This window comes from Leptonychotes weddellii, chromosome 2 (genome assembly GCF_054177405.1).
Source record: "Leptonychotes weddellii isolate Sample4059 chromosome 2, ASM5417740v2, whole genome shotgun sequence".
Classification (NCBI taxonomy): Eukaryota; Metazoa; Chordata; class Mammalia; order Carnivora; family Phocidae; genus Leptonychotes; species Leptonychotes weddellii.
The window spans coordinates 65,465,552-65,492,956 of NC_138370.1; the positions used below are offsets into that span (position 1 = coordinate 65,465,552).

Here is a 27,405-nt window from a genome sequence, read left to right on the forward strand (position 1 = left end):
TCTTGTATTTTAGTGGAAGAGAAAGGCATAAACAAGTAAACAAATAAAATAATTACAGACAGTGATAGCATCTGGCATTTAGTAGTTTCCCATGATGAGGGAGTTATTGGTGATTGGGAAGTGAGCATCTGTGCTAGGTGTAGAGGAAGATCCATGGTAAGGAAGTGCCTTGTGGACGGTGCATGCACACATCTTTCAGAAAGGGCATGCACATGTTTCTTATGTTTAGTTAGTCCCTGGTTTAACTGTCTCATGCTTGGATGCAACATATGGCTTTTACTTCGTTGTTTAGCCACCTAGGTTCAAAGAGACTGTCAACAGTAATGCTCTTCCTATGGCAAAAATAATAGCATCAAACCATTTTCACAGGTGCTATGTTTCTTTTTTCCTCCTTTCTACTTCCCAGGATGAAATGGGGCCTATAATCAAAGCAGCAGTATGTTTTCTCTATACCTGTAAAAGATTAGCTTTAGTCATCAGGGATGATGCAAGCAGGGAAAAAAAAGTGCAAGAAAACAGAGATGAAGCCAAAAAGGACAATTTCTGATTGTAATAGCTGGTTTCTGTTTCATATCACTGAGCAAGATGAGAAGGTTTTGCAGGGTTTTATAGGAAAGCTTACACAGTACTAAAGGATGACCTCACCCTCAATGCCCTTGCCAGGTGCTTAGACCCACTGTGAAAACATAGAGTTGATTTTCAACATGAAACAAGCCAGAAGTATGGAATGACATTTTCAGGTGACAGTTGTGGGTTCTACTGCCTATAATTAGCACCTCTTAACCCTCAAACTTGCCCATGCCTTTTTCAGGCTGTTGAAGCTCAAATTCGAAGTTTTGGACAGACACCTTCTCAACTACTCATAGAGCCCCATCCTCCCCGAGGCTCTGCTATGCAAATGGTAAGTGCTGCTTACATAACTCTTGTCGTTTCTTGCCTCTCTCTGAGACCATGCTCAACATTCATAACCGTCTTTTGTTGTACTTGAGATTCTCTACCACATCTGAGTTTGTTCTTTTTATGCGATGTTTGTCAACCTGCTAACAACCGCCAAATATTATTACATGCTGTTCTGGAGTCTTTGGAAAGGTAAACATAGCTCCAGTGCTCTAGGATCTCATCAGTTCATGTTTTGTGTTGCAGAATTAAAAGGTTTATAATTGTCACATATCCTCACTGCAGGATAATGGCTCCAGACATAGGATGGATGAGTTTTCTAATTCGATTCTATGAGTTTCTAGATTAGTTTTGCTATTGTGTTTGTTCTTTACATCCCAATACGATTTTCAGTTTGGAAATTTTAAAACTAATCCTAATGTGTAGGATATTGTTACTGAGGATAAGGGACCACAGTGAGAAGAAAAGATGGTTTGGTATACCATACCACCCAAAGCTTACTACAGTGATTTATATTGCTCGTGATTTTGAGGGTTAGACGGGCATTTCTTCTGCTCTTCTCACCTTGGCTCCCTCACACACTGCTGCGGGGTGGGCTGAGGTGGCCAGACCTCTATCCATGTGGTCTTTCATCATCAAGGAAGTTAGCTCAAGCTACTTTCACAGTAGGAACAGTGTCCAAGAGAACACTTCTGCAAGACTTTTTGAAGCTTGCTCTTGAACTCACATAACATCATTTACACCATATTTTATTGGTCAAAGCAAGTCAGAGGCTAGCCCAGAATCAGGAGTTGGAGATGGTAGAATTTTGACCAATAAGGCAAGGAGACAGGAGCAAAGAGAGCAAGATATATAGATGTGGCCCTTTCACCTCTAGCTCTTTCTTTTTTTCTTTCTTTTTCCATCTCGCCATCATCTTTGTGTCTTTTTCCCTTTCACCCTCTTTGTCATCTTCTTTCTCCTTCCAGACCTTTTTTCCCTTCTTGTTCTAGTTATATGAGTTGGCCATCACAATAAACTACAAGCATTTTTTAAATTATTTGCATCACGTTTTCCCCTAAGCATTTCTAAACAGGTAAGATCAGATTTAAATGAGCATAAAGGGTAACTTTACTGAGCAGAGATTACATAAAAAGCAAACATTTAACAAGAACACTGTAAGATAATGCCATAAAAAATAGTAAGAATGATTTCTGTTTGTGGTTTGGAAATAATTTTAGTAAGAGCTTGTCAGTGAGACTCAGGCTATTATGATGGAGGCTCATGGACACTCACCTCCACTGCTCCACTGACTTTTACCTGGTCAGCCTTGGTCACTGGGGCAAGGAGGGAGCTCCTACTGCCAAGCCTCTCTCCGTGGCAAAAGAATCCATTGAGGCAGTTCAGCTTTCTAGGATAGGAAGGCACATGCTCATATGAGGATGGGATACAGTCTTTTCCATTATCTTTATCCTCTGAATTGAATCCCCGAACTCCTTTCCAGACTTGCGCAAATTGTGTTTTCCTGTTACACATACGTGGGTGGGAAAGAAAGGTGTGTTGGAGAGAAAGCAGAGTTGTCAACAAGTGTACACTTACTCTGGGACAACTGAATGAAATTTGGTTAGCAGTTTCCCCCTTCTTACTTAGATGCAGCTCCCTGAGGCACCCAGGTTTAGAGGAATGTTTGCTTCTCTTATCCCTGCTTTACCCGTTGTCCTCCTCATCTACAGCTGTTGCCATCCCCGTAGACTAGCCCAGTGTGCTGCGTTGTGCTTTCTCTTATGTCTCTTATGTCTCCCTATTCCATACTTATCAGCCAAGGATATGGTGAAACTCCCAAGAGTTTCCCACTGCTTGCCTGCATTGGGAGCACTAGTCAAGATGGAGTATGTAGAAACAGGCTGGAGGGAGAGCTTGTTGTAAAAATGCGGTGGACAGTTCTGGATATGATGTCTACGGCTCTCCATGGAAGTGGCTTGTCCTTGCCATGTGGCTGAGAGTTGGCCCACTAGAGTCACTATGTAAACAAGACATTCTTCCTACACATTAGAGATTTTTCTGTGTTTTTTTTAAGGGCATAAACATTGGAATTATTCAGTTTCAGTCTAATCGTATTTACAATACGAGCTGTTAAGCTCAAAAATAAGTATCAACTTCCTTTCAGTGACACTTTATGATGTATGTTATACTCTTTCTCAGAGTTTATAGATGGACTTTAGTAAATATTATTTTTTAAACTACATAATTGAAAAATAAGGCTTGGTATTCTGAAACGATGTTCATTTCCTTTTCCCAGGACTTCTTCAAAACTAGCTTGTTAGGGTATTGTGTTTGTTGTCGCTCATTGTTTCTCATTTTTGCCCGATTCCACAGAGTTTCTTAAAAACTGTATAAAAGGTTCTTTGTGTAACAAAAATTACCAATTGATATAGAGGTTTTAAAAATCAAAAGGCCCAAATGTTTATTGTTTTTACTACCATTTAGATGAGTCCCCCCCATCAACCTTCAGTGCACCCCCCCACCCCCGCACGAATATAACAGAAATTAAAGCCACCTCGTGCTGCGTTAAGTGCGTGAGCCATAATATACACCAGGTGTAGTAATTAGCAGGCCCACGAAGGCTGCCTATTTGTCTGGCCTCACTGCTGTTGCTGTATCCCCCTGTGTTTTCACACCATCAGATAGTTGGATTTAATTGAGGCCACATCAGATGAGGCATTACTGACACCTTTAATTGAATGAGCATCCAGGGAGGATTAACTCATAATATTGATTGGCTTTTAGCCACTTGCTCAGAAGGGTGTCTGGGTAGCTTATTAGTTGCCTTTATTTACACGTTTATGCGAAGAGTGCAAATAGGAATTCTTAGTGCAATATGTTTTTCTAAGTACTCTTAATAACTTTTTTAAAAGGACTGATAATAAAAATGCAAATGTATTTAATTTTTTATTAGCAGTTCTGAATAAATACGTGTTAAATATATGTGCCTACACATTTACATATACCTGGTGTTTTGAAATATGGCAGTAGGAAAGCAGCCAGAAGCACTTCATCAAAGTGTTTCAATTGTGGATGATACTAATCAGCTATTAGAAAATAGACATGGTAGAAGAGGACTGCTGGAAAGGCACAGTGCAATTACTGTGTGATAGCATACTACCACAACATATAAATAAAGCCGGTAAATCACAGTGGTGTTATATATGTCTTGGATTATGACATATGAGTTGTAGGAATGTTCTAAATCCTTAGTAGTCTTCCAGATTTATTTTGTTGCTAGTTATTAGAACAGACAGTGTTTTTTGTTTAACATTTTCAATTACTTGCTGCTTTTCAAAGGAGAAATCAGAAGTCTTGGGCTTTAGTTTAGTTTAGTTTAGTTTGTTTGTTTGTTTGTTTTACCCAGAGAGGAGGGGCATCTAGGTATTTCTTTTTATGCTTAGGCATAGCAGAAAAGAGCAGGATTTGCATTATAATAGGGCAGTGTTTATGACTTGGTACACTATATAAATATATTGTTTTTACAAGTACATTTAATTAACGCATTGCTTTGAAACACCTTTATAATTAAGTTTGTATATTACGTTCGTAAGTTATTTCTCGATTGTAATAATACATGCTGTATAACTATTGTTTATAAATATGTTTGTTTTAAATATCTCTTTATTTAGTTGTCAAAATCTTTGTGCTAACTCAACACAACTTTTGATGATCTTTGGAAGTTACCTTGCCTTGCTTTTGTACCTATTCCCTATCCTCACTTTTTTTTTTTTTTTTGTACTTGACACATACTAGCAATTGGAATGGTTTAAGGCAATCCCCAATACTTTGCCTATTTAGAATCTAAATCAAATCATTTCTTTAGTCCTTCATGGGGGTGGGGTGGGGAAAAGAGCCAATAAAATCTATGGATTTTTAAAATGTTTCTGTTAATGTTATTCTACTTCAGTCACCAAAACATTCAGCTAATGACATAGGTGAAAAACAAGCCAATCCTAATTGCTGTTTTCTATAAACCTTTCTGCTCACCACACTCTCAGTTGCAACTTGTGTTAACATAGTCTTTCCTCTTCTTTTCCTGCACCCTCTCTCTTTCTTGTCTTTCTTTGTCTTTTCCTTCTTGTGTATTTGGGTCTTGTCATGCCCACTCGACAGCATCTCCTCCTGCAGAGTCCATTGATGTTCACAGACCAAGCCCAGCAGGATGTTATCATGGTCCTAAAGTTTCCCTCCAACTCCCCTGTCACTCACGTGGCAGCTAACACGCAGCCTGGCCTGGCGACTCCTGCAGTAATCACAGTCACTGCTAACAGGCTGTTCGCGGTGAACAAGTGGCACAGCCTTCCTGGTAAGTGAAGAAATATCATTATGATGCATGGTACCTGCTGAATACTGAGGGGAAATATCTACTTCAGTATATTGTATCTCAGCATTGAAACTTTTCAATTTTCAAGCATTAGTCTGAGTCAAATATTTAATAGTCTGAAAGGCTTAAAGAAGTTCCCTCTGAGGCATAGAATACAAATGTTAAAACATAAACTGTTCTTTGGCATCCGGTGGTTTGTCTTTATTTCTTGTAGATAAATATTATTTCTCTATTTTAATATAATATTCTATATTGTGTCCATAAATAGTATATATTTATCAGATGGTCTCATTTTTTCCACTTACTCATGTACTCAACACTTTTGATTGTCTACTTAGTGTGCCTTTTTGTGCATGACATCATAGTATTTGTCATGGATGACAGAAAAAAAGAACACTTAAATTACAGAGCCAGAATATTACAAACCCATAAGTGCATTCTGTTTTCCCATTAAGTGTTGAATAGTTAGGGTAACTAAGGCACGATACTGAAATAACCATTAGAATCATAAACCAAAGTTTGAGGAGACCAGAGAGTTCATCTAATCCAGCCCCACGTTTTACCAGGGAAGATACTGAGCCCCGGGGAGCTTGCCTTTTTCAGGATCACATATGGGCCAGTCAGTGGCAGAGCCAGGTTTGAACCCAAGTTTTCTGACTCACATTTTATGATCACCCCTCTATGATTTATTGCCTCTCATTAGAACGGAATGTTGGGATCTGGATCTAGCACTGTTCTTTTTGGCCACTAGTTAGAAATTCTGTTTTTAAGAAGGAAAATCTTTTAAAGTCCTGAGGGTTATAGGCTTTTTTCCAAGCCATTGTTTTAGGTAGGAAATTTTAAGAGATAGATTTTAATAGTCTGATAACTTGTCATTAAATCTGTAAAGTGTACATAAAGTACTGCTCATTATAATACCTGAACTGGTTGCAGAAAATATACATTCTTGAACAGGGCCTCGTGCCAATTTAAATGCAAAAGCTCTTAGAATGGAACAGAATTGAATTAACATTCAAGCAAAAACTTGGTGCACTGACTTTGCTCAGTAAGGTAGCCATCATGAAGAATCCGTGGTTGGTATCAGAATTTATTAAATATGGCCATTTTCCTGGCTATTAGAAAGGAAATGAATGCTAGTATTTGATTAGAGAACAGATTTCAGAAAAAGTAGAGAAGGTAGAAATCGAGGCAGGTATATCCTATTTTTTTAAAGATTTTATTTATTTATTTGAGAGAGAGAGAATGAGAGACAGAGAGCATGAGAGGGAGGAGGGTCAGAGGGAGAAGCAGACTCCCTGCTGAGCAGGGAGCCCGATGCGGGACTCAATCCCAGGACTCCAGGATCATGACCTGAGCCGAAGGCAGTCGCTTAACCAACTGAGCCACCCAGGCGCCCTCCACTAGAGGATTTACCTAGTCGGTGTGCATTTACTCCTAGAGCTCCGCGAAAGCACCAGTGTGTGCAGCATCAGGGCCAGCACAGTGATGCCTGTCCTCGGGGGCTGTTCGGGGCAGCTCTGAGAACTTCTTCAGTTTAAACCGAGTGACAACGTGTATAAGGGGAAACAAACCTTTTCAGTTGCTGGAAAGCCCTGGCTACTCTCTGCCACTGTCTTTCGTTGAGCGTAGCAAAGAGCAAGCTCAGCAGCAACTGAGCGGGCTCCACCCAAGGGCTACTCACTAGGTCTCCAGCTGATACTCCAGAAGTACTGATGACAGCTCCTGGCACTCGCATCGTGAGCAAGCCCATTTCCCTGAGTGGAAAGCCTGCTTGCCTCAGTGCTTGGTCGTCAGGTGTTCTTTTCCCTACTTCCAGTTTTTCTATAGATATGTAAAGTGCTTTAGGAGCAGCATCCCTCCGCTGAAGTACCACCTAAGGTACACCCAGCTGTTCCCAGCCCAAGCTCCCCATTCTGTGAGATAAAAGCTTGGAGGACTGCATATGTTTTGCCAGTTCTTTGCCTGTTATTCTCCCCAGTGAGCCTTCTTTGTGTCTGTACTACTGAGGATGAAACCTCCACGCGAATGTCTAAGATTTGTCATTGCTGATCTGTCAGTGGGGAATGTCGAGGCTGCTTTTAGGCAAGTAGGCTTGAGTGATAGAATACCGACAGGCCCCCCAGGCGCCCGACCTCAAAATACCCATAGGCCCTAACTAACCAGTGGGCTACTTACAATGAGGCACAGTTCCCAAAGAAGGGAAGATTCCCTACATCGCATACCTCCTCACCTTCTCCCTTTAAAAGCAGCGCCCAGCCACTACCTCCTGGCAGACTGTCTCTCCTCTGCTGCCCTGCCCACCACTCCCCTGCAGTGTATTCAGTAAACTTCTCCTTTGTTCTGCCTCAGGTGAATTCTTTCACCTCCCATGCCTTTGGCTTTCACCCCACATTTGGGGGCCCCCTACAATAGAGAGACACCGATTTAGACACATGTACCTTGTGTTTTGTTCCTGCCCTCTGGCTTTACAGTATGACACAGCAGCTCCTCACCAGATAAATACATATGGGAATACACAAGTAGTTATCCTTCTACAATGTGATCTCCAATTCTGAGCTTATACCTACAGCTAAAAATATTAAGCGTCCATTTTATTAAATCTGTGTCTCATTTCAAGTATGTTTATATAAATCTGATCTTTCATCCTATCTTGTTCTACCTTTCCCTTGCCTTGATATGCCTTGATTTAAAACAAATGTCAGGAAAAAAATGTCAGAAATCCCTAACAGTTTTTCTGCAATGAATATCAAATTCATGTTCTACTACTTTTTTTAAAATTTAGATTCTGGTCCTGATACCTGTGATTTTCTGAGAAACTGTGATTTCCATAGTTTGTTCATTAGACAGCTAGCTCCTGTCATTTCTTTCAGCAGTGTCTGAGTCCTGATTTAAAAAAAAAAAAAAAAGTCATCTTTATTTTTCCTTCTCCTTCACAGAACCTTACAGGACCTGCGAACAAAATAAAAGAATAGCAGCTAACGTTTATAGAGCATTCTCTAGGTTCTAGATACTGTTTTAATCATTTTACATGTATTAACTCACTGAATCCCCTCAACAGTCTTAGGATGTAGGTTCTATATTTAGGTTGAACCATATGAAATCGCCTCTTTATAGGTCAAGATGTCAGGGGTTGTTAATTTCATATTGTTCAGTCTAACCCATTTTCCTGATCAGGAAACTGAACCACAGAGGCTACATAACTTGCCCAAGGTCACAAGGGGTTCAGTGGCAGCACTGGAATTTGAGGCATGACCAAAGATAGTTACCCTCCTAAGTTTCACCGGCACTGTGTCTTTCGTGTCTCTATGACCCCAGATTCCAAGAGAAGTAGAGAATAATTATCAAGGTATTGATGTTAATCAGCACTGGTATTACTGGAAGTAAATGGCACTGTGGGGTAAATCAGAGGCTATGGTGCATTCTCCCTGAACATTCCCTGTATATGTCTTGTGATTTCTTTGCTGGCAGAGCCAGTGATCAGGAGACAGTGCCTTCGGTAAAAAAGACTGAGTTATACAGCTTCCTTTCTTCAGCTACTTTAATTTCTTATACATACTCAACTATAATTTTTAGTGCTAATATTGTACTTACTCAGGTGTTTTATCAGTATTAATGATCTTTGAAACCACCTTGAAAAGTCGGTATTTGCTAACAGGGGAAATGATGACATAATAAGTTTTAGAAATAATCTAATGAAGTCATTGGAACGTACCCCATTTTTCTTTGCAGCCCCTCAAGGACAGTCAGAAAAATTCCCTAAAATATGACGGTATTAAGCAGAGTTCTGATACCAACTAAGCAGTAGTTTATAAATGCTGATGAGTCTATAAAAGGCAGATACTGACCAGAGTGATGGCTGAGTCATTCGGGGAAAATAATTTGGAAAAGGGCCCAGAATTTAACTCCCAGAATTACAAAGCTGAAAAGCTCATCTGCTCCAAAGCCTTCATTTTCGGGTTTATGCTTGCCTAAGTCTGCGTAAGTAGCCGGCAGTGGTTCCTGCTCCCTAGCGCTCTTCCTCTTTAAATCCTTCTACGTTTCACAGGGAAACAGCCCTCAAGAATCTCCTTTCAATAACAAAATAAGTGTGCAAGAATCTTTAGAACCATTTTGAGACTTGAACAAACTATTCTTAGTATGGATTGATTTTTGTTTTTCATTTGCTTCTCGGAGTATTTTTAAATTGAAACCATGGAAATATTAAATATTAATAAAACTTTTCTTAAAAACCTCAATCCAATCTTGAGGAAAATATTTCAGCCAAATGCATTTAACTAAAACATTTATCTGCGGATAGCTTTCTTTATTTTTATTCAAACTTTCAACTGATTGGTTTTAAGTGATGGATGAAACATTAAATGTTCCCTGACGTAGAGCTTTCCCTTTCGCCATCATCAATTGACGTTTTTGTGGATCCTTTGTGCTGTAGCACTCAAAACTGCCTTTTTAAGAAGTAACAAAAAAACAGTATTTGCTACAGTCAGCAGATGGTTGTCACATTTTGTTTTCAGCGCGCTTTACCACTTAATTTTGTTTTGTTGCAGCATCAGAGGTTGCCAGTCAAGCATCTGCTATAGCTTATGGCCCAGGACCGGAGCCACCGCTGATGGCACGTGTTCAGAAGAGCACTAATCGAAACTAAATGTTTCATAAGCTAGCCATAAAAGCACCTGGGTTTTTTTTTTCTTTAAATTTCACAAAAGTGTTTGAGAGATTTGGAGGTTGGAAACAATTCTACGTAAGACTTGACTTAAGCATTTTTATGTAGCTTCGTATATGAACAATAATGCTTTTTTTTTAATCTTTTGTGAATTCCAGCTCATCAAGGTGCAGTACAAGACCAGCCATACCAGCTGCCAGTGGAAATCGATCCTCTCATAGGTCTGTCACTTCTTTCTCTCTTTGCGATTCATTAAGCTCTGTATGGTGGCCCTGAAGTGTAGATTACAGTTGTTTTTCACTTGCTGGTTGCTGGGAGTGGAATTTTCCTGATAAACCATTTGCATGCAAATTGGAATGCAATGAGCTGTGGCTATGCTGGTATTTCATCAACTCCCCCTCGTTGGTTTGCCTAATTTGAACAGGCCTAGGACGCGTGTCACTGAAAATTAATATGGATGCTGTAATAATGTGTGATTGAGAATGCGCATGAAGTACTGTCAGGATAATATTGGATCTTTTCATCACTCAGACTTGTTGATGAGCAGGAGCGAGGCACGTTATGATGAATTGGTGCACCGGTAATGTGATGGAGCTCCTTTGCTAGGGAAATTTTCATAATAACAGTGGGGTTCTTAGCAGCACTGTGTTGTGAAAAATAAAACTGTAGTGCCAGGGTTTCATCATTAAAGGAGATCAATCCTTTCTTCCTGGACCCTCTGTTCAGTCTGAGGGGATTAATGTGCAATTGCAGAGCAGTTTCGAAGTTGAAAGATATTGCCCAGCCAATGGCAGTGTTAAGATATTTGTATTCATTTTCCTATGGTCCTACAGCCCAATAAATTGCCATTGGAGGTTAAATTTGTTCCAGGGGGGAAAAGGGAAAAGGGAGGAGACCAGGAAGAACCTTTGGGATGAAATGAGCATCCGTAGCAGATGACTTCAAATACTTAATTGCTTCTGTGCTTTTTCAGTTGGTTAAGCTGAAATCTCTAGTTTAGCATTTTTCATTCTTATGGGTGGGGATTTCGGATGTGGCTTCAATGAGAATGTTACTGATATGAACATATTAACATTTCTTGTTTTTAAAGATGCTATTCAGTAACTTTTAGAATAAAAAACTTAATTGCCTAGTTGTAGGGGTATGCTACCAATGTGGATGCTTAGCTTGTGATTTTGTTAAATTTCCCTGGCACATAAATTTGTTAAAATTTTTAAGTTTTTAAATAAAGCAGATGAAGGAGCTGACTTATTATTTTAAAATCCAAGGGGTTCCCTATGTGTAGGTCACCTTTTTTGTCTTTAAAACCCTTGTTGTTTCAGTAGAGAGCTAAGTGACTACCATTTGCAAATGAACTGAAATAACGTTAAGCTCAAAACTGATTCATTTATCAGTCCCCCACATATAAGCAGAAATCTAAGAAGGAATTAACCACCGCAAGCGTAAATACTACTGATTCCTAAATCATCTTTTGATTTGAGTACATATGATTTGCCATATATTTAAAAATAAAATGTTCACTTGGGTAAAGTTTTAAAAGTCAGGAAAATAAAGTCTATTTGATAAGTCCTTTAAAAGCATCATTTATGAAGTATAAATCATGTTTGCCTTAAAACTTGACAATGAATATCCTACAGTCAAGTCTAATTAAATGATTTCAGCAACTGTCACCCTTCAGACCAGGCATGGGTAAACTTTTTTGGTAAAGGGCCAGATAGTAAATATTTTAGGCTTCATAGACCATAAGGTCCCAGACACAACTATTTAATTCTGTTATAGGACAAAAGCAGCCATAGACAATATATAAACAAATGAGTATTGCTGTGTTCCAATAAAACTTTATGTACAAAACCAGACCCAGGCCATAGTTTTCTTCCCTACTCTACATTATTGGTCACCAGACTGTTCTCTCTGTATCCCCTAAAATATTGTTTAAAACCATATACCTTCTCACGTATTTTTAATGGAGCATCTGAAAGTTTTCATCACAAGTTTATATAGTTGCGAAGGCTATAATTTCTTGCATAGTGTATAAAATTTTAAATATGTCGAATGGAATGTAAATATCAAAGTGAATTGATAGTCACCATTTTTCTGTTTTTAAAAAAATGCACAAAAAAGCTCTTAACAGTTGAAAATTTTGTATCATTCCTTTTTCATCTTAAATTTATATTTTTATTCTACTTCCCCTACACAATTTTTTTTTAACTTTTCAAAATTGATTATCCTATTTTACTTTTCAGCAATAAAAATACATGGAAAATTAAATATACGTATGTAAATTTAAATGTTAAAATTTCCTATGCCCATGTGACTTAGTTTTTCTAAAAACTAATCCACACTGAGTTATCATTACAAATATTATTTCTACACACTTATTAAAATTATAAATTTTAGTAGAGATTATTAAACATAAAAACAAGCATTTATTGGAAATATCTTTAATGAAATGGATAGGGATTCCACCGCGCCCCCCTTTGCTCAAGTATTTATGAATGAACATTATTTGTTGCTGAATGAGACAGGATTCATCAACGGTTCTATCCTATCTTTTTTTTTTTTTTAGCTGGTGGAAGCTCTGGGGAAAGTTACTCACATAAGAAAATAGATGGGAAAGGAAAGAATTTTGTTTTAACAGTGTCATTCAAATCTTTGAACTCTTTCCAAATTATGTGACAAAATTTATATAGTAATCTATTATTAAGAATTATTTTCATGGTCTGTCATTAAATGATCATTTTAACAATCTATCATTGAAATTTATTTTTCATGATCTATCAGTTGACATCATGATTAGCTCCTCCTTCCATTTTATTGAAAGCAATGAATTGGAAACCACCTGCCCTGCAGAATGATTTGATACCTTGGCATTCACTTTTCAGCTTCACATCAGTATTTTGAATTGTCCCCTTATTTGCATCTCAAGAGATTTGTATACCCGGAAATAAAGCACCATAGTAAAATTCTGGATAGGAAAGAAACATGCCTTTATTTTATTTAGTGGAAGAAGAGCATGCAAAAAGGGATGTAAGAAAGGAAAACTCATAGGAGAGTTCTCAGGCAAATCTGTTTCAGAGAAGAGAACATACAAAAGTTGAGGAACTAGAAATTGATTCCCTTAAAACCATCTGTGCCTGTTTATCTCTTGGGAAATCTTATACCATCCTCCTGCCAGGGGTATGCATGCCCCAGTTTGAAGACTGCTTATTTAGACAAATATACCTAATTTTCATTAAATAAAAATACCTTCAGTACTGAATCTCAGGAGACAAGATAAAAGAAAGGCAGTTGTGAGGAAAATAGGTTATATAATTGGATGGATGGATGGATGGATGGCAGGGGGAGTTGCAATATTAAATTACAGGTAAGCATTTACTTAGAAAATAGTTCATTTGAATGCTGAAAGGGCATCAGTCTTTACCCATTGGAGGCGGTACATTGTGATCACTCAATTCAAAATTATGCACATGCCCAGATCTGTGAAACGAGGTCCTCCTAAGAGACCATGCCCCCTCCTAAAAAGGAAAAGGCCAAAGACCAGTGAAGGTTTATATCATAGAAGCAAAAGTCATATAAATAGTAACAAAAATAAACATTTTTACAGTTTTCATGTGGAATGAAGTACTGTAGTAACCAGTATAGAAAGTACTGCATACCTTGTCTTTATTTGCTAGATTTCTTGGAATAAAAGATCTAAGTTGTAACACACAGCTTCACTACGGTAGGATACTAATGTCTCTCTGTGATTCACTATGATCCCCATAAAAGCTTTTTTCCTTTGCCAGCAGCTTCCCTTTGTGTGGGAAGTAGATGGCAGGGGAGTGATCCCCAAATAGAATTCTACCCTTTTTACTACTGCTATCACTTTCTAGTTCATTAATCCCCCCAAAGTATATGAAGCCTATTATCAAATAGTTCTCTAATGATCTTACATGGTTAAGTTGTACAGACAGACGCTAGCAGAATCTTGCAGTGTGTCTATGCATACGTTTGCCATGAAGGCAGGGAAGTTCATTTCTCTGTGTCCCCAGTGGTTTCCAGTACAGCACTGGAAAGTATTTTGAAAACTTTTTTTCTTCTGCATTACTTTCTGCACCTTCTCTCAGGTTGGTCACATTAACTTAGTTATTATGTACAATGAATATTTTTCTATTTTTTATTTTTATCAATAATGCATTTATAGGTTGAGGTTTTTTCCAAAAAAACAAAACAAAACCCTGAAGACTATGATACAAAGAATGTAATGATCAGATTCAGAAATTTATTTTGTTTGTTTTGATTTCTGGTACAATCAAGTCCCTTTGTTATTATAAGAACCATTATTTGTATTGGAAGGCTGGTGGTGAAATAACCCTAGGTCACTAGAAAGAAAGCTTTCTCTTTGGTTGGCCTCATGGTTCCAAAAAAGGCCTCTCAGTGAAAATTCCTTTTCTGATAATGACATACTTGATAGTCTATTTCTAAAGGATTATTACTCTTCCTATGTGCTTGATGTTGCTCTGTGTCTGACTTGTGCCTTGTGACAAACCCCATATCAGGTGCTCTGTAGCGCTTTGAAAACACACTGCCAGACTGTCTTGTTTTATTGCTTACATAAGGACTGAGAAAGTGGCAGTGTGCTGTGCTTTGACTTTTTCAATTACGAGTATCTTTAATAGTCATTCTACCCTTTCCCTACATGCAAGTGCAGCTGTAAACAGGGGAAATGGGAGTTCACCTCCAGTCAAATTAAAGACCTGTTAAAGCCAAAGTACTCCAAGATGCTACAGTATTTCAAATATATGACATTTAAATTCCAATATCTCTTTCCTGTGACAAAAAGTTAAAGGTAATAGATTGTCACAACATGAATCCATTCTCATGACAATGGGTGTAATGAGATTGTCAGAAACACAAACCTAACTGTGGTACAGTCTGGAGACTGTAATCTAGTTTGGTCCTGCCCAAGAGCTAGAAAGCATGTTCTGAGAATTGTATACTATTTTGAAATTGTAGTATGTTATTATTTTTCCCTCGAGGCAAAATTTCTTACTGAGATGTTGAATTTAGCTACCCACATTTTTCCAATAGCCAGATATATTTTCCTGTTTGGTTTTTCAAATATTATTATGTTTAAAATTTAAAATTAGAGATCAAATATTCTTATCCTGGAATGTGTTGCCTCTCCTCCCTCACTCCCCACCCCCAGTGTTACAAATTACAGGATTTTTGTACATGTGTTGTGGGTTTAGTAGGATTTTTGTTCTTCCTCTGTTCTCACAGCCAGCAATACAGGAATGCACAGGAGGCAAATCACTGACCTTTTAGACCAGAGTATTCAAGTCCATTCCCAGTGCTTTGTCATCACTTCGGACAACCGCTACGTTCTCATCTGTGGCTTCTGGGATAAGAGTTTCCGAGTCTACTCTACTGATACAGGTAACTTACTTTCTTCATCAGTGAACTGAAGTTAACCACAAGTAGCGTTGAGAGGCTTAGAATGCTCTCATCTTCCTTTCAGTAATTACAAAGTTGTAAAATGTATGACATAGAGACACGGTTTTTCCCTTTTAAGTAAAAATCTGTTATATAGTTCACTATTAAGTTAATTTCAGCATATTTTTTTTAAAGATTTTATTTATTTATCTGAGACAGAGAGAATGAGAGAGACAGAGAGCACATGAGAGGGGGGAGGGTCAGAAGGAGAAGCAGGCTCCCCGCCGAGCAGGGAGCCCGATGCGGGACTCGATCCAGGGACTCTAGGATCATGACCTGAGCCGAAGGCAGTCGCTTAACCAACTGAGCCACCCAGGCACCCCGTTTTCAGCATATTTTTAAGAGGCAGTTTTTTATAGTAGGTGTATCTCCCAAGCCTCATGCTTACGGAATGAATGATTCATTTGAAATCACATCCAGGTTTGTAAATACCATATGTACATGTATATGCATAATCATATAGCAGATGCACATACAGGTGTATTTTCCCCCATTTTCTTTTTCCTTACTGGAAATTCTCATTAAATGTATTTCTTATTAGTAGATACCTTGGCTCCACTCAGTTCTGCATAGAATCTTGCTGAAAGCTACACCATCATGAAGGAAAGTAGCTGACTACTGATTTTATATGTGACAGGAGCTCTTGTTACAATATAAAATTTTAAGTCCATATATTCATTTGCATGCATCTCCCTAAGGGACAAACCAAGCTCAACTCACTATTATTATGGAAGATCCAATCTATTAAAATGTTTATAAATTTTTGTATATAGGACGTTGAGAAAAACTGAAAAGTTTAATGAAGTCTCTCTAAAGTATTTTAGAAACTGTTAGAGGAGGAAATCAACTTATGGTAAATATGTAGTTGAATATTTGAAAGAATTAAAATTAGATATTAATGTATCAGAACTTGATAATACTGTGGAAGTAGATTATTTCAACTAAGACAAGGATCTACAAATATCTTGCTTAAATGTGGTAGGAATAGGAAATTCTTTTTAATTGAAATTTCTAGTTAATTTAATGTTTTATAGTAAATCATTTTTCAATCTTGTTAATAATCTTTATAGAATGTATGAGTCCTTGTTTCTGCCTTACTAAGTATAATATATTGAAAAATTAACTGTTGGTTATTCAAGGACTTTGTCCTTATGCATTTTGATCATAGTACCATAATACAGCCATGAGAAAGTAGGGAAAAATAGTCAAATATGTACTGTTCATATAGAACCCTAGAAGTTGTTTTTGCCATGATCTTGTTGGTTTGTCATGTTTTTTTTTTCTTTTATGGAACCAATGATCTAGTTTTATAATTTGCATCCTACCTTCTGTAGGTCCAGAAAGAAAATATCATTATTCAAGTCTTTCTCATTAGTTAGGTGCTTACTGCATGTTTAGGTCTATGAGGTTGATTGCTACTAAGCCTAAAACTCCTCTAGAATTCTTAAAAAATGCCATGGGGGTTGATGTGCTCCTAAAATTATTTATTATTAGAATGGATTTTCTCTGATTTAATAATTAAATTTAAAATTTAACCTCTTCTTTCACTATTATGGTAATGATAGCTTAGAATCATTTGACCTTAAATTGTGCTCCCTTTTTGCAAAAATGTTCAGATTAAAATTGCTATGTTCTTTCACAAAATTTTCTTAAACATTCTTTTAGAGGGCTTATTGTTTTTTACACATTTAAAAAATTTTCTTATAATTTACATATGATAAAATTAATTCTTTTTGGGTTAAAGTTCTATAAGTTTGGGCAATGTGCAGAATTACATAACCACCACAATAAAGATGCAGAGCAGTTCTGTCATCCCCCAAATTCCCTGTGCTGCCTCTTTATAGTCCCCTTTTTCCCCCATCTCAGCCTTGCCCTACAGAACCGTTCTTCATCTCTGTAATTTTGCATCTTCCAGAATGTTACGTAAGTGGAATCATACATTATGTCAATCTTTAGTTTTGACATCTGAGGATTTTTGAGCTTGCTGACATTCCACGTCATTTTTAAAAAGCACTGAATATTAATATTTGTAGAGCTAACCTCACTGTTATGTAATACTAATAATTAAAATAACGCATTCACACACAGTTCTTTAGAATTTACAAAGTTCTTTAATATACATGATACTGTTTCAGCCCCACAGCTGTCCTGTGAGATAGACAGAACAGGTATCTTTATCCCCATTTTTCAGATGATGAAACTGAGGTTTAAGTAACTTGTTGAAATTCGTATAGATAATGGTGATTGAACTGTGCCTTGGAGCCAGCTCTTCTGACTTCAAATGTAGCATTCTTTGTGATTCTATCATATTATCTTATATAGATAGGTACACCTGTCAATATTGGTTAATTTGGGAAAATGCTATAATTTACAACACTAAGTTCCTAGTATGTCTTCCATGTTATGTTAGACTTGATAAGCTAGATAACATTCCTTCCCCTCTTTCCAAAAACCTTCCACTTTACTGTTTTTTAAAATATGTGAGTGTGTGTGTATGTAAAACATTTTTATAAGTGGTAGCCTTATTTTAAACTTCATTTCAGTGGGACTTAGCTTGTACAATATTTATACTTGCCAGAAAAGTTATGAAAAAATCCTGAAATGATAGTCCTAGTATCTTAATATATACAAACAATGATGCTAGTTTTATTTAAAATAATTTCAGTTAGGGTAAATATGTGTTTGTGTTTTTTGACAATAGGGATATTAAATATTTTCTCCTTTCAATTTGTCAGAGAAGCAAGGGGAAAATTGTATGATCAATAATATATAATAGCAAAGCTATCAGAAGTGTTGAATTCAATTATATTTTAGCACATAAGCCAAAACAAAAAAACAAAAAAAACCCTTCTCTTACTAGATTCAGGGCGGGGTGGAGTGGGGGAGAGAAACATGGTTGTAACAGAAAATTCTTTAAACATAAATCATGTTTTCGGGACACCACCAGAACAGCAGAGGCAACAATAAAACCTTCCCTCGGCAGTGGGAATTATTTTCAGGCCACATTTTAGATTCAGTGGTGTAGAGTCCTGAGCTTGAATTTTTTTTATTTGTAGCACAGCTGTCAAATAAAACATTAACTAGAAAATTTGTTCTGTCAAAAAAGGGATATTCTAGTGCTTGTGGTAATATTTGATATTAGTGTGTGGAGAGGTAGACTGGTATTAAAGGAAACAAAAAATAAAGGTTGAGGAACACTTATGAGATTATCAGAAAATAATTTACCAAAAAGAGCAGCAGGTATTTCTATGCTGTGATTTATTTAGGAGGAGTGAACTTCAACCTCACAGCAATAACAAATACTGTGGAGGAAGGCTGCCAGAACAGGAAAAAGTGAACTTGAAAAAATAATGCTTTCCAGAGTTGAGTCCAAAGTATAAATTGTAGAAAATAGTTAATTTGTATTAAAATATGAAACACTTTAGATGTAAATATGTAAATGTCACTCCCTCATTTTGGTCTTCCTTGACACCTAATCTAAATTCATTCTACATTATTCTCACTGATCCTACCTTGTTTTTTCCTTTTATAATATTTACCACTATTCATAATTACATATGTTTGTATTTGTTTAATGTCTGTCTGCCCCACTAAACACTAAATACCCTGAGGGCAGGGATCATGTCTATTTACCACCAATGTACATATAAGAGGGCCTAATGCTTGGCACTTAGTAGGTGTGCAATAAATGTTTGTTGAATAGAAAATAATTGTGATAACTTTGGGGGCAAAAATTAAAACTAGGAAATTTTAATGAAAAAAGAAATCACAGTGACTGAGTATACATTTTTCTAACACTGATATTGTAGATACAGGGCGATGGCTTAACCGAGAAATAACAAACGAATCTTGGAAAATTCTGCCACTATAGTTAATTCATCCCACTTTTACAGCTAAATCTTTCCACTTTGTCCTCACGTGAGTTGGAAATTAGGTAAGTTACCAAGTGAACAGCTGCTCGTTTGCAAGCCTCCTGGAAGCACATGGGTTTCCTGTGCACCGTGTGCCTCATGTACCTACTTAATTTTAGTCACTCTCCTGCTTACTCCCACAACCCACTGAGGTGATAGGTATCAAGTCTTAAATAAGCCTACCCTCGATAACCCATTTAAATCATTCCTGGAGTTTACATGCTCTCCACACTTAGGTGTAGGCTGGGACAGAAATAACTGTACATACTCTGTTATCAAAAACATAATCAACAATATGGCGTGTTGAGTTATTCTCAGTAGTTAAAATTCACTGATATAACCTTCAGTTTTCTGATTAGTAATAAGAGTGCATTCAGTTTCCTAACTTTGTCTTACCCCTTATAAGAAGGCCTTTACTCTAACCCCACCCATTTTACCACAAAACCTCTCCACTTTGTTCTTCAGATAAATTGGAAATGATATGGAAATAAATGATTATATCTTTTCATATTTAATTTGCTTTTTCTTTTCCATATTTTTCATTTTAAGAAGTCTTGAATTCTTCTTACCATATTCTTTATTGACACAGCTCATTTTTAAATGAAATGTTTTGATATCAATTTAAAGGTTGGAGAAATTCAGAAGTACACACTTTTAACTTTTAGCAGTTAAAAAAAAACACCTGCTTTGATGAAAGTCTTTATTCACGGGAGAACAAATGCACTTTATTAATTGTGCAACTTGAGGCTGAAATGAATCTGAATTTAAAGTTACTAGTAGTAGGCCCTCCGCAAGAGTGAACACACTGTATTTGACTTTCTATCTGAGCTAAGTATATTTCAGCATTTTTAAAAAATTTGCAGCCTTTGTAATAAGCTTCAGACTTATTAAAATCAAGATTAAAAAAATTAACATAAGTACTTTTTTAGTTATATTTATGATTGTCTTGAAAAGTTAAATACACTTAGTTGCTAATACTTAACTGAGACCTTAAACTTTTGAATAGGTTATGATGTTTCCAAATTAAACACAAACTTTTTAGGCATATTAATCTTCTTTCAGCTTAGTGGTCTTCTTGAATATTTGAATTCTATTTATATGACCCCACTGAAACACTTCTTCAAAAATAAAAAGAAACTCATGCTGACTGTTAGAGGTAGACATACTATGACATTCATCTGCAGTTCTGTAGACATTTCAAAGGAAAATGTTAGCTAGAAACCATAGGGATGTAGTGGAAGGGCTGCTATAGCTATTTCATTCTTTAGACAAGTTTGTATGAATTAATTATAAACACTATATCTGATTTTTAAACAAAGATTCTCAAAGTGGGGGCTTTACTTTTTTTTCCGGCACTGTTAGGTGAATAATTCATCCTGTGTCCGAAGCCCTCCCTAGATGTATAGTAAGTGTACTGGGTTCCTCCCCTTTGTCCCTGGTCGTTAATGTTCGATAAACTGCCGTTATCTTAACTTCATCATCACCCACCAAGGAATTTTCATCATTCAGACAAGCAAAACAAAGAAAGAATGACCCAGCTCTAATTGCAATCACAATATATTAGTCTTTTTACCAAAACTTAGTTCATGTAACTCGAATTTGAAAAGAACAGGAACTCTCCAAAGTGACTTATATCGTCTTTGTGTAGATCACTTTAAAAAAAAGAAATACATTAAACTTTACTAATTCAGAGACAAGTTTGTGTTAGCAAAGTCTGAACTATAGAGTACTTAAAGAAAGGCACCTAAGTTTTCTTTTGCTTTGAATCATACTGAGTAACTTAAGAAATTACTGAAATTGTTCCAAATACAAGTTCTTCTGAGCCCGCTTTATTCAGTAGACATGATTCATTTGGAATTTATAGTAGCCATGTATAATGATATGGTATCATGGTCCTCAAATATTGTTGAAATAGTTTTAAAATTATGTCTTTCAAAAGTGTTATCACTGTTCAATTGATTTTTTGTTGTTGTTGATATTCAAAGAAAACTTTTAGGTTATACCAGATCAAATTTGATTGTAAAATCTGAATCATCAGAATCCAAGTTAATATGACTTCATTATCTTATAAGTGAAATGGTCACTGGAATTTCTTTATTTTATAGCAGTTCTAAAGGAAATTGTTTTGTATTTCAGGAAAATTGATTCAAGTGGTATTTGGCCATTGGGATGTGGTCACTTGCCTCACTCGTTCTGAGTCCTATATTGGGGGAAATTGCTACATTCTCTCAGGGTCACGTGATGCAACCCTTCTGCTCTGGTACTGGAATGGAAAAAGCAGTGGGATTGGAGATAACCCAGGCAGTAAGTACAAACTTATTTTGTAAGTAAGCTGTTACAAGTGATGTATAATAACATTTTGCAGTGAAGTTGCATTTTTTTTATCATGGTGAAAGTGAAACTGAATTATCAAATCTTTTTCTTAGTTATAATTTAAGAAAGGTCTAGATAGCCTTTCAATTATTAACATTTTGTGAGCATTGATAATTCTCAAGTGCAAGTATGAAATCTCATTTTTCATGTTACAAGTTATTCTTATGATCTGAAAATGCTAGTTCTTCATTGGAAATGGCTGTCACCAAATAAAAGAGAGGCGTTTCATTCACGAACAAGATATAACATAAAAGAGCAATCACATATTATCTTGTTTATCGAATTCATATTTTAAGAGAGCAAAAGAACAATTATAATTTCGTGGAAATGAACCAGTCTTTATAAAGAATATGCTTTCATTTACATATTAAAAGATAAAACAGGTCATAAAAGGCCAATATGGAATATTCAAATTGGCTCTTGGTTTTTCAGATGGGAAATGAAAATGTTCACCAACAGCCTTAAACATCTTTATGAAACTATGCTGAAGGCAGTAAAACAAAAAATGTGTAACCATTTAAAATTGTAATTCACAGAAGGCAAAAAAAGGAAGCAGCTACCATTAAAACCAATCGCACACAGCTGCAGAAAAGAAATGGCTTTAGAAAAACACATTAAGAAGTAGGAAAAAACAATTAAAGGGACCACCTGAAAAATGAGAATTTAATTAAAATTATTATGACAACACTGAAGAGTTCCTGCAAGAATAGCTTTTAAGATTTTTACTTCATAAGGTAGAGCATTTTAACTGCTCTTAAATATTTACAGTTTCTTAATTTAAAGCAAGTTGCACTGTATTTGGTTAAGGAAGCACCATTTTGTCCCTGATTGCTTTACCTGAATATCGTGGTACTTAACTTCTGTCATTTAACTCCAAATTATGAAACAGTCTGAATACGCTTTAGTCCATCACATTTTGGATTGACTTCTTCAAGCTGTGCTTATTAAGTGTGTAATATTTGATTAAAAATGAAACCTTTTAAAAAATACTTAGCCAAAAACCAGTGTATAATTTTAAAAGAAGTATTTGGGACATATTTTATAAAAGCTCTTTATGCTTTTTTGTTTTGTGTAAATGGGTAAACATAATTTTTATTAAATCCTCTAATGTATATTTCTTATGTTACTCAAATCAGGGATGATTCCCTATACAAATAGAATATGAAAAATCACTTTAAGGGTGTGATGCTTTGGATAATACAGTCTTTGTGATCAGGTCAAACTCAGTGTATGTGTTTAAATGGGAGGGTAATGTGTCCGTTTGTGTATTCCACATATTTATACAGGCATCTGCATTTTATATGTAATTACAATAAAATTTTTAAACATGTAGACTTCAGGGATTTTGTTTTTCACTTTCGTTTGAAAAGTACTTCGTGTTCTTTACATTATGGACCCTTACATTCTGCTCTTTATTTCTGGCCTTTTAGGAGGGTCTACTTTCAATTTCTTTTTTTCCTCTGTCTATAAATTTAGTTACCAAGATTCAGTAAATCATCTAAGACAAACCTGGGCTTGACATAAATAATAAATATACAATTTGTTACTTAGCTAGAAATATTTAGGAAGTACTTTCTCTTGCCTTAAAATAATGTGTTTCATGCGCATACAGCATTCCAAACACAAGAAAAAGATTTTTTGTTTGGTTTTTGTTTTTACTTCCTTGACCTAATTGTGTTCTGTATGTTATACATGGTCATTACCAATGTGTACTCTGAGAAGTAGCTAAAGGCTTATTAGCTACACTTATATGTAATGGCCATTACTCAGAAATTAAAGTGTATTTTAGAACTAGAAATATTCAGCTTTTCCAGAAGGGAGAAATATATATTTAAATACCTTATAAATCATCCTAGAGATGGTTTTTACATGCATGTCTTCTAAAAAAATGAATCAAGTAGCATTGACCAAATCCTGGAGTTGGAAGTGAAGCAAATCTAAGTTCCGAGCTTTGCTGTGGTCCTTCTGTCTTGTCTGTAAAATGAAAGCAACAATAGTAACTGACTTAAGGTGTTATCAGAAGCACAGAATGCTTAGAGCAAATAAATCACCACATAAACACCATCCTTTTGGCATTAGAGTGTATATTATAATGTTATATTTTTCATAAGCACTTCATCTGTACCCTCTCATTGTCTGCAGTATGGTGGACATTAACTCCTAGGAATGCTGGTAATGAAAAGGAAAAAAAATAATAACATAACAGCACATCTAATAAAAATTTTAGAAAATTGTAATGTATCTTGACTAAATTAAATTACCTTTCTCAAAGTGAACCTCATCCTTTCTGGCCCTTTTATAGCGTCTGATGTCCCAATCTAATTTTGCTTTAGCTTTGAAGGATGAATCTGGGAGAAAGACAAATAGGCACTTTTTCATATAATGAGAATTTCCACACATTAGAATAGAAAAATGAACAAGTTGGTCCAAGCTTTTCAAAAGAAAATGACAAACAAAAACAAAGACATTTTTACCACGCGTGTGGACTGTGTTTTACACATTCATGCAAGCTGGTTTGGATTTTATAAGCCTCTGGCTTGTTGGTGGCTCCACGATCCAGCTGCTGAAGTCAGAGCTTTTCAGATGAGGAATTTTAGGTTATGCTTATTCCTATGTTGTATCGCCTGGATGCAATATAAATGACCTTTAAGAAACAGCCACTTTTTTTTTTTTTTTTACATATAATTTCAGTCTGGTCAATAAATGCACACAATGCCTCAACTTAAATTTTTGAATACAGACTTTTTTTCTTTCTTGAAGGGAAAACTAAAGAAAACTAAGCTATTACTTTTTCTGCATTTTATAGGTCTCATTCAAGCGTTTAGTTTGTGGGTTTTGTTTTGTTTTGTTTTCAAAAATTATGAGAATAAGCTAGTAATTTTCCTTCCTAGGGTCATACGCCTGCGCCGTTTTCTACAAATCTGATGTTAGTGCTATATGGAAAGTTCACAGCTTTATTCCTATTTTTTAAAAATCATGTTATCCAGTACTAAAATACACATTGCTTGGGCAAAATCCGGCTAATTCAGCTGGATAAAACCTATATTTAGTATAACTTGGGCTTTTAAAAGAATATACATGTTTTATAAACTCTGCTTAGATCATGTGGCAAAAGCCTTGTTTTCCTGTATAACAGATAGTTTTTCATCTTTGACTCGTTTTGTGATGATTATCTCCTGTGGAATGCAGTTTTCTTACTGAGAAGAAAAATTAAGATACAATTCCATTTAGTTGTAGATTTTTAAATAAAATTAACCAAGAACATTTTAATGAAAGGTATTTTCTACATGGATGCATATCTCCCGTTGCCCTAGTACTCTTTGTGTTTTAGAACTGAATTTGTGTACCAAAATGCTTTTCCTGAAACACTCGTTTTTCCATCAGAATAATGCTATACAGACTGTATATTTGCAAATTTTGGAGAAAATATCCCCCAGTGCCTTCAGTTGACATTTAAATACTTTAACCTTTGAAATGATTTTATAAGCAAGATGAAAATTTACAAAATAGTTATTATCTACGATTTTCATATTGTATTACTAGTTCATAAACATAAAATTAAATGCTTATTAAGCATTTAAAAGTAAATGCTTATTAAGTATTTTCAGGCTTCTGAGTAATTTTTTAAAAGCCACAGTTGATTAGCTTGAGAAACAAATGGTTGCTGACTGTGAGGGTGTTGTGTGGATGTGTGTATATAGTATTTCAGTAAAGTACTTTTCCATTCTCACATTCTGTTTTTGATTTGATTGAAAGGTGGCATTTTTTTTTCCTCTTTGCAATCAGACATGCTAATCTATGTCAGCTTTCTCCTTTATGGGAATGGCGTCTACTGGAAGAAAAAAAAAAAAACCACACAACCATTTAAGTTTTTTTCATAACAACAAGATTCTGTTCTTTAAGAATATTTCAGCACCATTAATTAGAAAGAAGGTTTTATTAACCATAAGGCTAGCACTAACAGACCACAGAGCTGTTTTTTAAAGTACTGTATGCCATAGCTGCCCTGCTTTTTTTCTGTCTAAAACTTCATTTTGTTATACTCTCATCAATCACTTAAGTCATTATCGTAAATCCTACTATTGTTAATTTTACTAGTATCACCCTAATGAGACATTCCTGCTATAATTAAAAATGAATTCTAACTTTCAGGCATTCTAAATTTTTTTTTTAATGAATTTAGAATGATCTTGCCATATGACTATAAATACCACTGATATACATGGACTACTCATCAGTCTGTAAGAAAAGTAGTATCATTATATGTCCAGGTGTGAATTATTTACTGGTTGCTTCTGTGCACATGTGCTTATGCATATGTACATTTTTGTGCACATATTTAGGAATTATGTTCTTTCTATCATAAAGCCTAATATGTTTTACTGAAGCTACTGATAAATCCTTATTCTTTGTCTTGCCAAACTATAGGTGTATGTAACACAAACAGTACTACTCTCTGTAAGTAGGTGTCCTAGAGCACCATCTGCTGGATATACTTGGGGACTTAATGTTGGTAAATTTGAAAATCAGTACTTGATAATGTCAGCTGTACTTTGTTTTTAATTGGCTGTGATATATTATTTATGGTCATAAATGCCAAGGTACGTACATTTGTGTTGAACCATGTAAGTGTGTAAAAGAAATCACTTTCTTCCTTCTTTTTCCCCCACCCTCAGGTGGATTTGGAAATTTATAATAAGCTATTGTTTAAGGAAAAAGTAAGCACAACCTATACCTAATGAAACAAAGCATCAGTTTGTCATGAGACAAACTCTTACCTTCTTGAGATCACAGGTCTTCAGTAAGCTACAGTGGAAGAAAATTTGGATATTTTAACCTTATGTTCACTTGATTCTGAATATGAAAGCAATGCTTGAAACAAGTAGCCTTCTTATACCTTGACCCTTGATCCAATTCTTTGTCTAGAGCATGAGTTCTTGTATTTACCTCCTCGAGAGCTTTCCTTGTGGCCTGACTTTTGGCGTACACTGTTGTACTAACACTAAGACTACCCTGTATTTTTCTCTTTTTCTTGAAGAATTCATCAAGTTGGGTTTGAAGCAGTATGTTGGCAGTGTTCAAGTTCAGGTGACATTAAACTACTACGTTTATGAAATTCTCCAGAAGGTCCAGGATGTTTAGTGCTCCATGATGTAATGCAGGCCCTCAAATTCCAGCAAAACAACTCTGTATTTACTGCTTGTAACTAATAGTAGATGTGGTAAAAGGAATTATATTCATATGGCAAATGAATACAACCTTAATGTGCACCATATGCAGAGTGGTGGGGTGATGTGCCAATATATCACATTTATTTACCTTGTTTAGTTGCAGAGAAAAATGACTATACCATTAAGCCGTAGGCTATAGTCATATAAATATGAGAACAGAAGAACTGATGATTTATGCCCTCAAATTGAAACTGAGTATCTTCATGTGTAGATTTTAATAGTGCCACACCAAGGAAAGGGGCGCCTGGGTGGCTCAGTCGTTAAGCGTCTGCCTTCGGCTCAGGTCATGATCCCAGGGTCCTGGGATCGAGCCCCGCATCGGGCTCCCTGCTCCGCGGGAAGCCTGCTTCTCCCTCTCCCACTGCCCCTGCTTGTGTTCCTGCTGTTGCTATCTCTCTCTGTCAAATACATAAATAAAATCTTAAAAAAAAAAAAAAATAGTGCCACACCAAGGAAAGTTGCTTGTCTAATACTTTATGCTCAGATGGAAAATTTAATTTAAAAAAATTG

At 36.0% G+C, this 27,405-nt stretch overlaps 1 protein-coding gene and 1 long non-coding RNA gene across 7 annotated transcripts in view; one reads left to right on the plus strand and one right to left on the minus strand.

Annotated features, from left to right (window-relative positions):
- Positions 1–27,405, plus strand: part of LRBA (LPS responsive beige-like anchor protein) — a 736,795-nt gene that overhangs the window by 683,495 nt on the left and 25,895 nt on the right. For 3 of the 4 annotated variants that reach the window (XM_081811769.1, XM_081811768.1, XM_081811771.1), the window contains 5 exons: positions 812–901; positions 5,035–5,227; positions 10,064–10,126; positions 15,168–15,323; positions 21,428–21,595. In XM_081811769.1, coding sequence (XP_081667895.1) covers positions 812–901; positions 5,035–5,227; positions 10,064–10,126; positions 15,168–15,323; positions 21,428–21,595 — 670 coding nt within the window. The remainder of the gene's footprint in view (positions 1–811; positions 902–5,034; positions 5,228–10,063; positions 10,127–15,167; positions 15,324–21,427; positions 21,596–27,405) is intronic. The other variant, XM_081811770.1, reaches the window with a different exon arrangement.
- The window catches only part of LOC145720094 (uncharacterized), a 51,275-nt gene continuing 24,764 nt past the window's right edge, over positions 895–27,405 (minus strand). Inside the window, exons 2-4 of one of the 3 annotated variants that reach the window (XR_014142815.1) lie at positions 23,926–24,012; positions 23,504–23,638; positions 895–2,287 (exon numbers count right to left, since the gene is read on the minus strand). This is a non-coding gene — a long non-coding RNA (uncharacterized LOC145720094). Of the gene's footprint in view, positions 2,288–21,593; positions 23,639–23,925; positions 24,013–24,138; positions 27,128–27,405 lie in introns of those variants that run through there. The other 2 variants (XR_014142814.1, XR_014142813.1) reach the window with 2 other exon arrangements.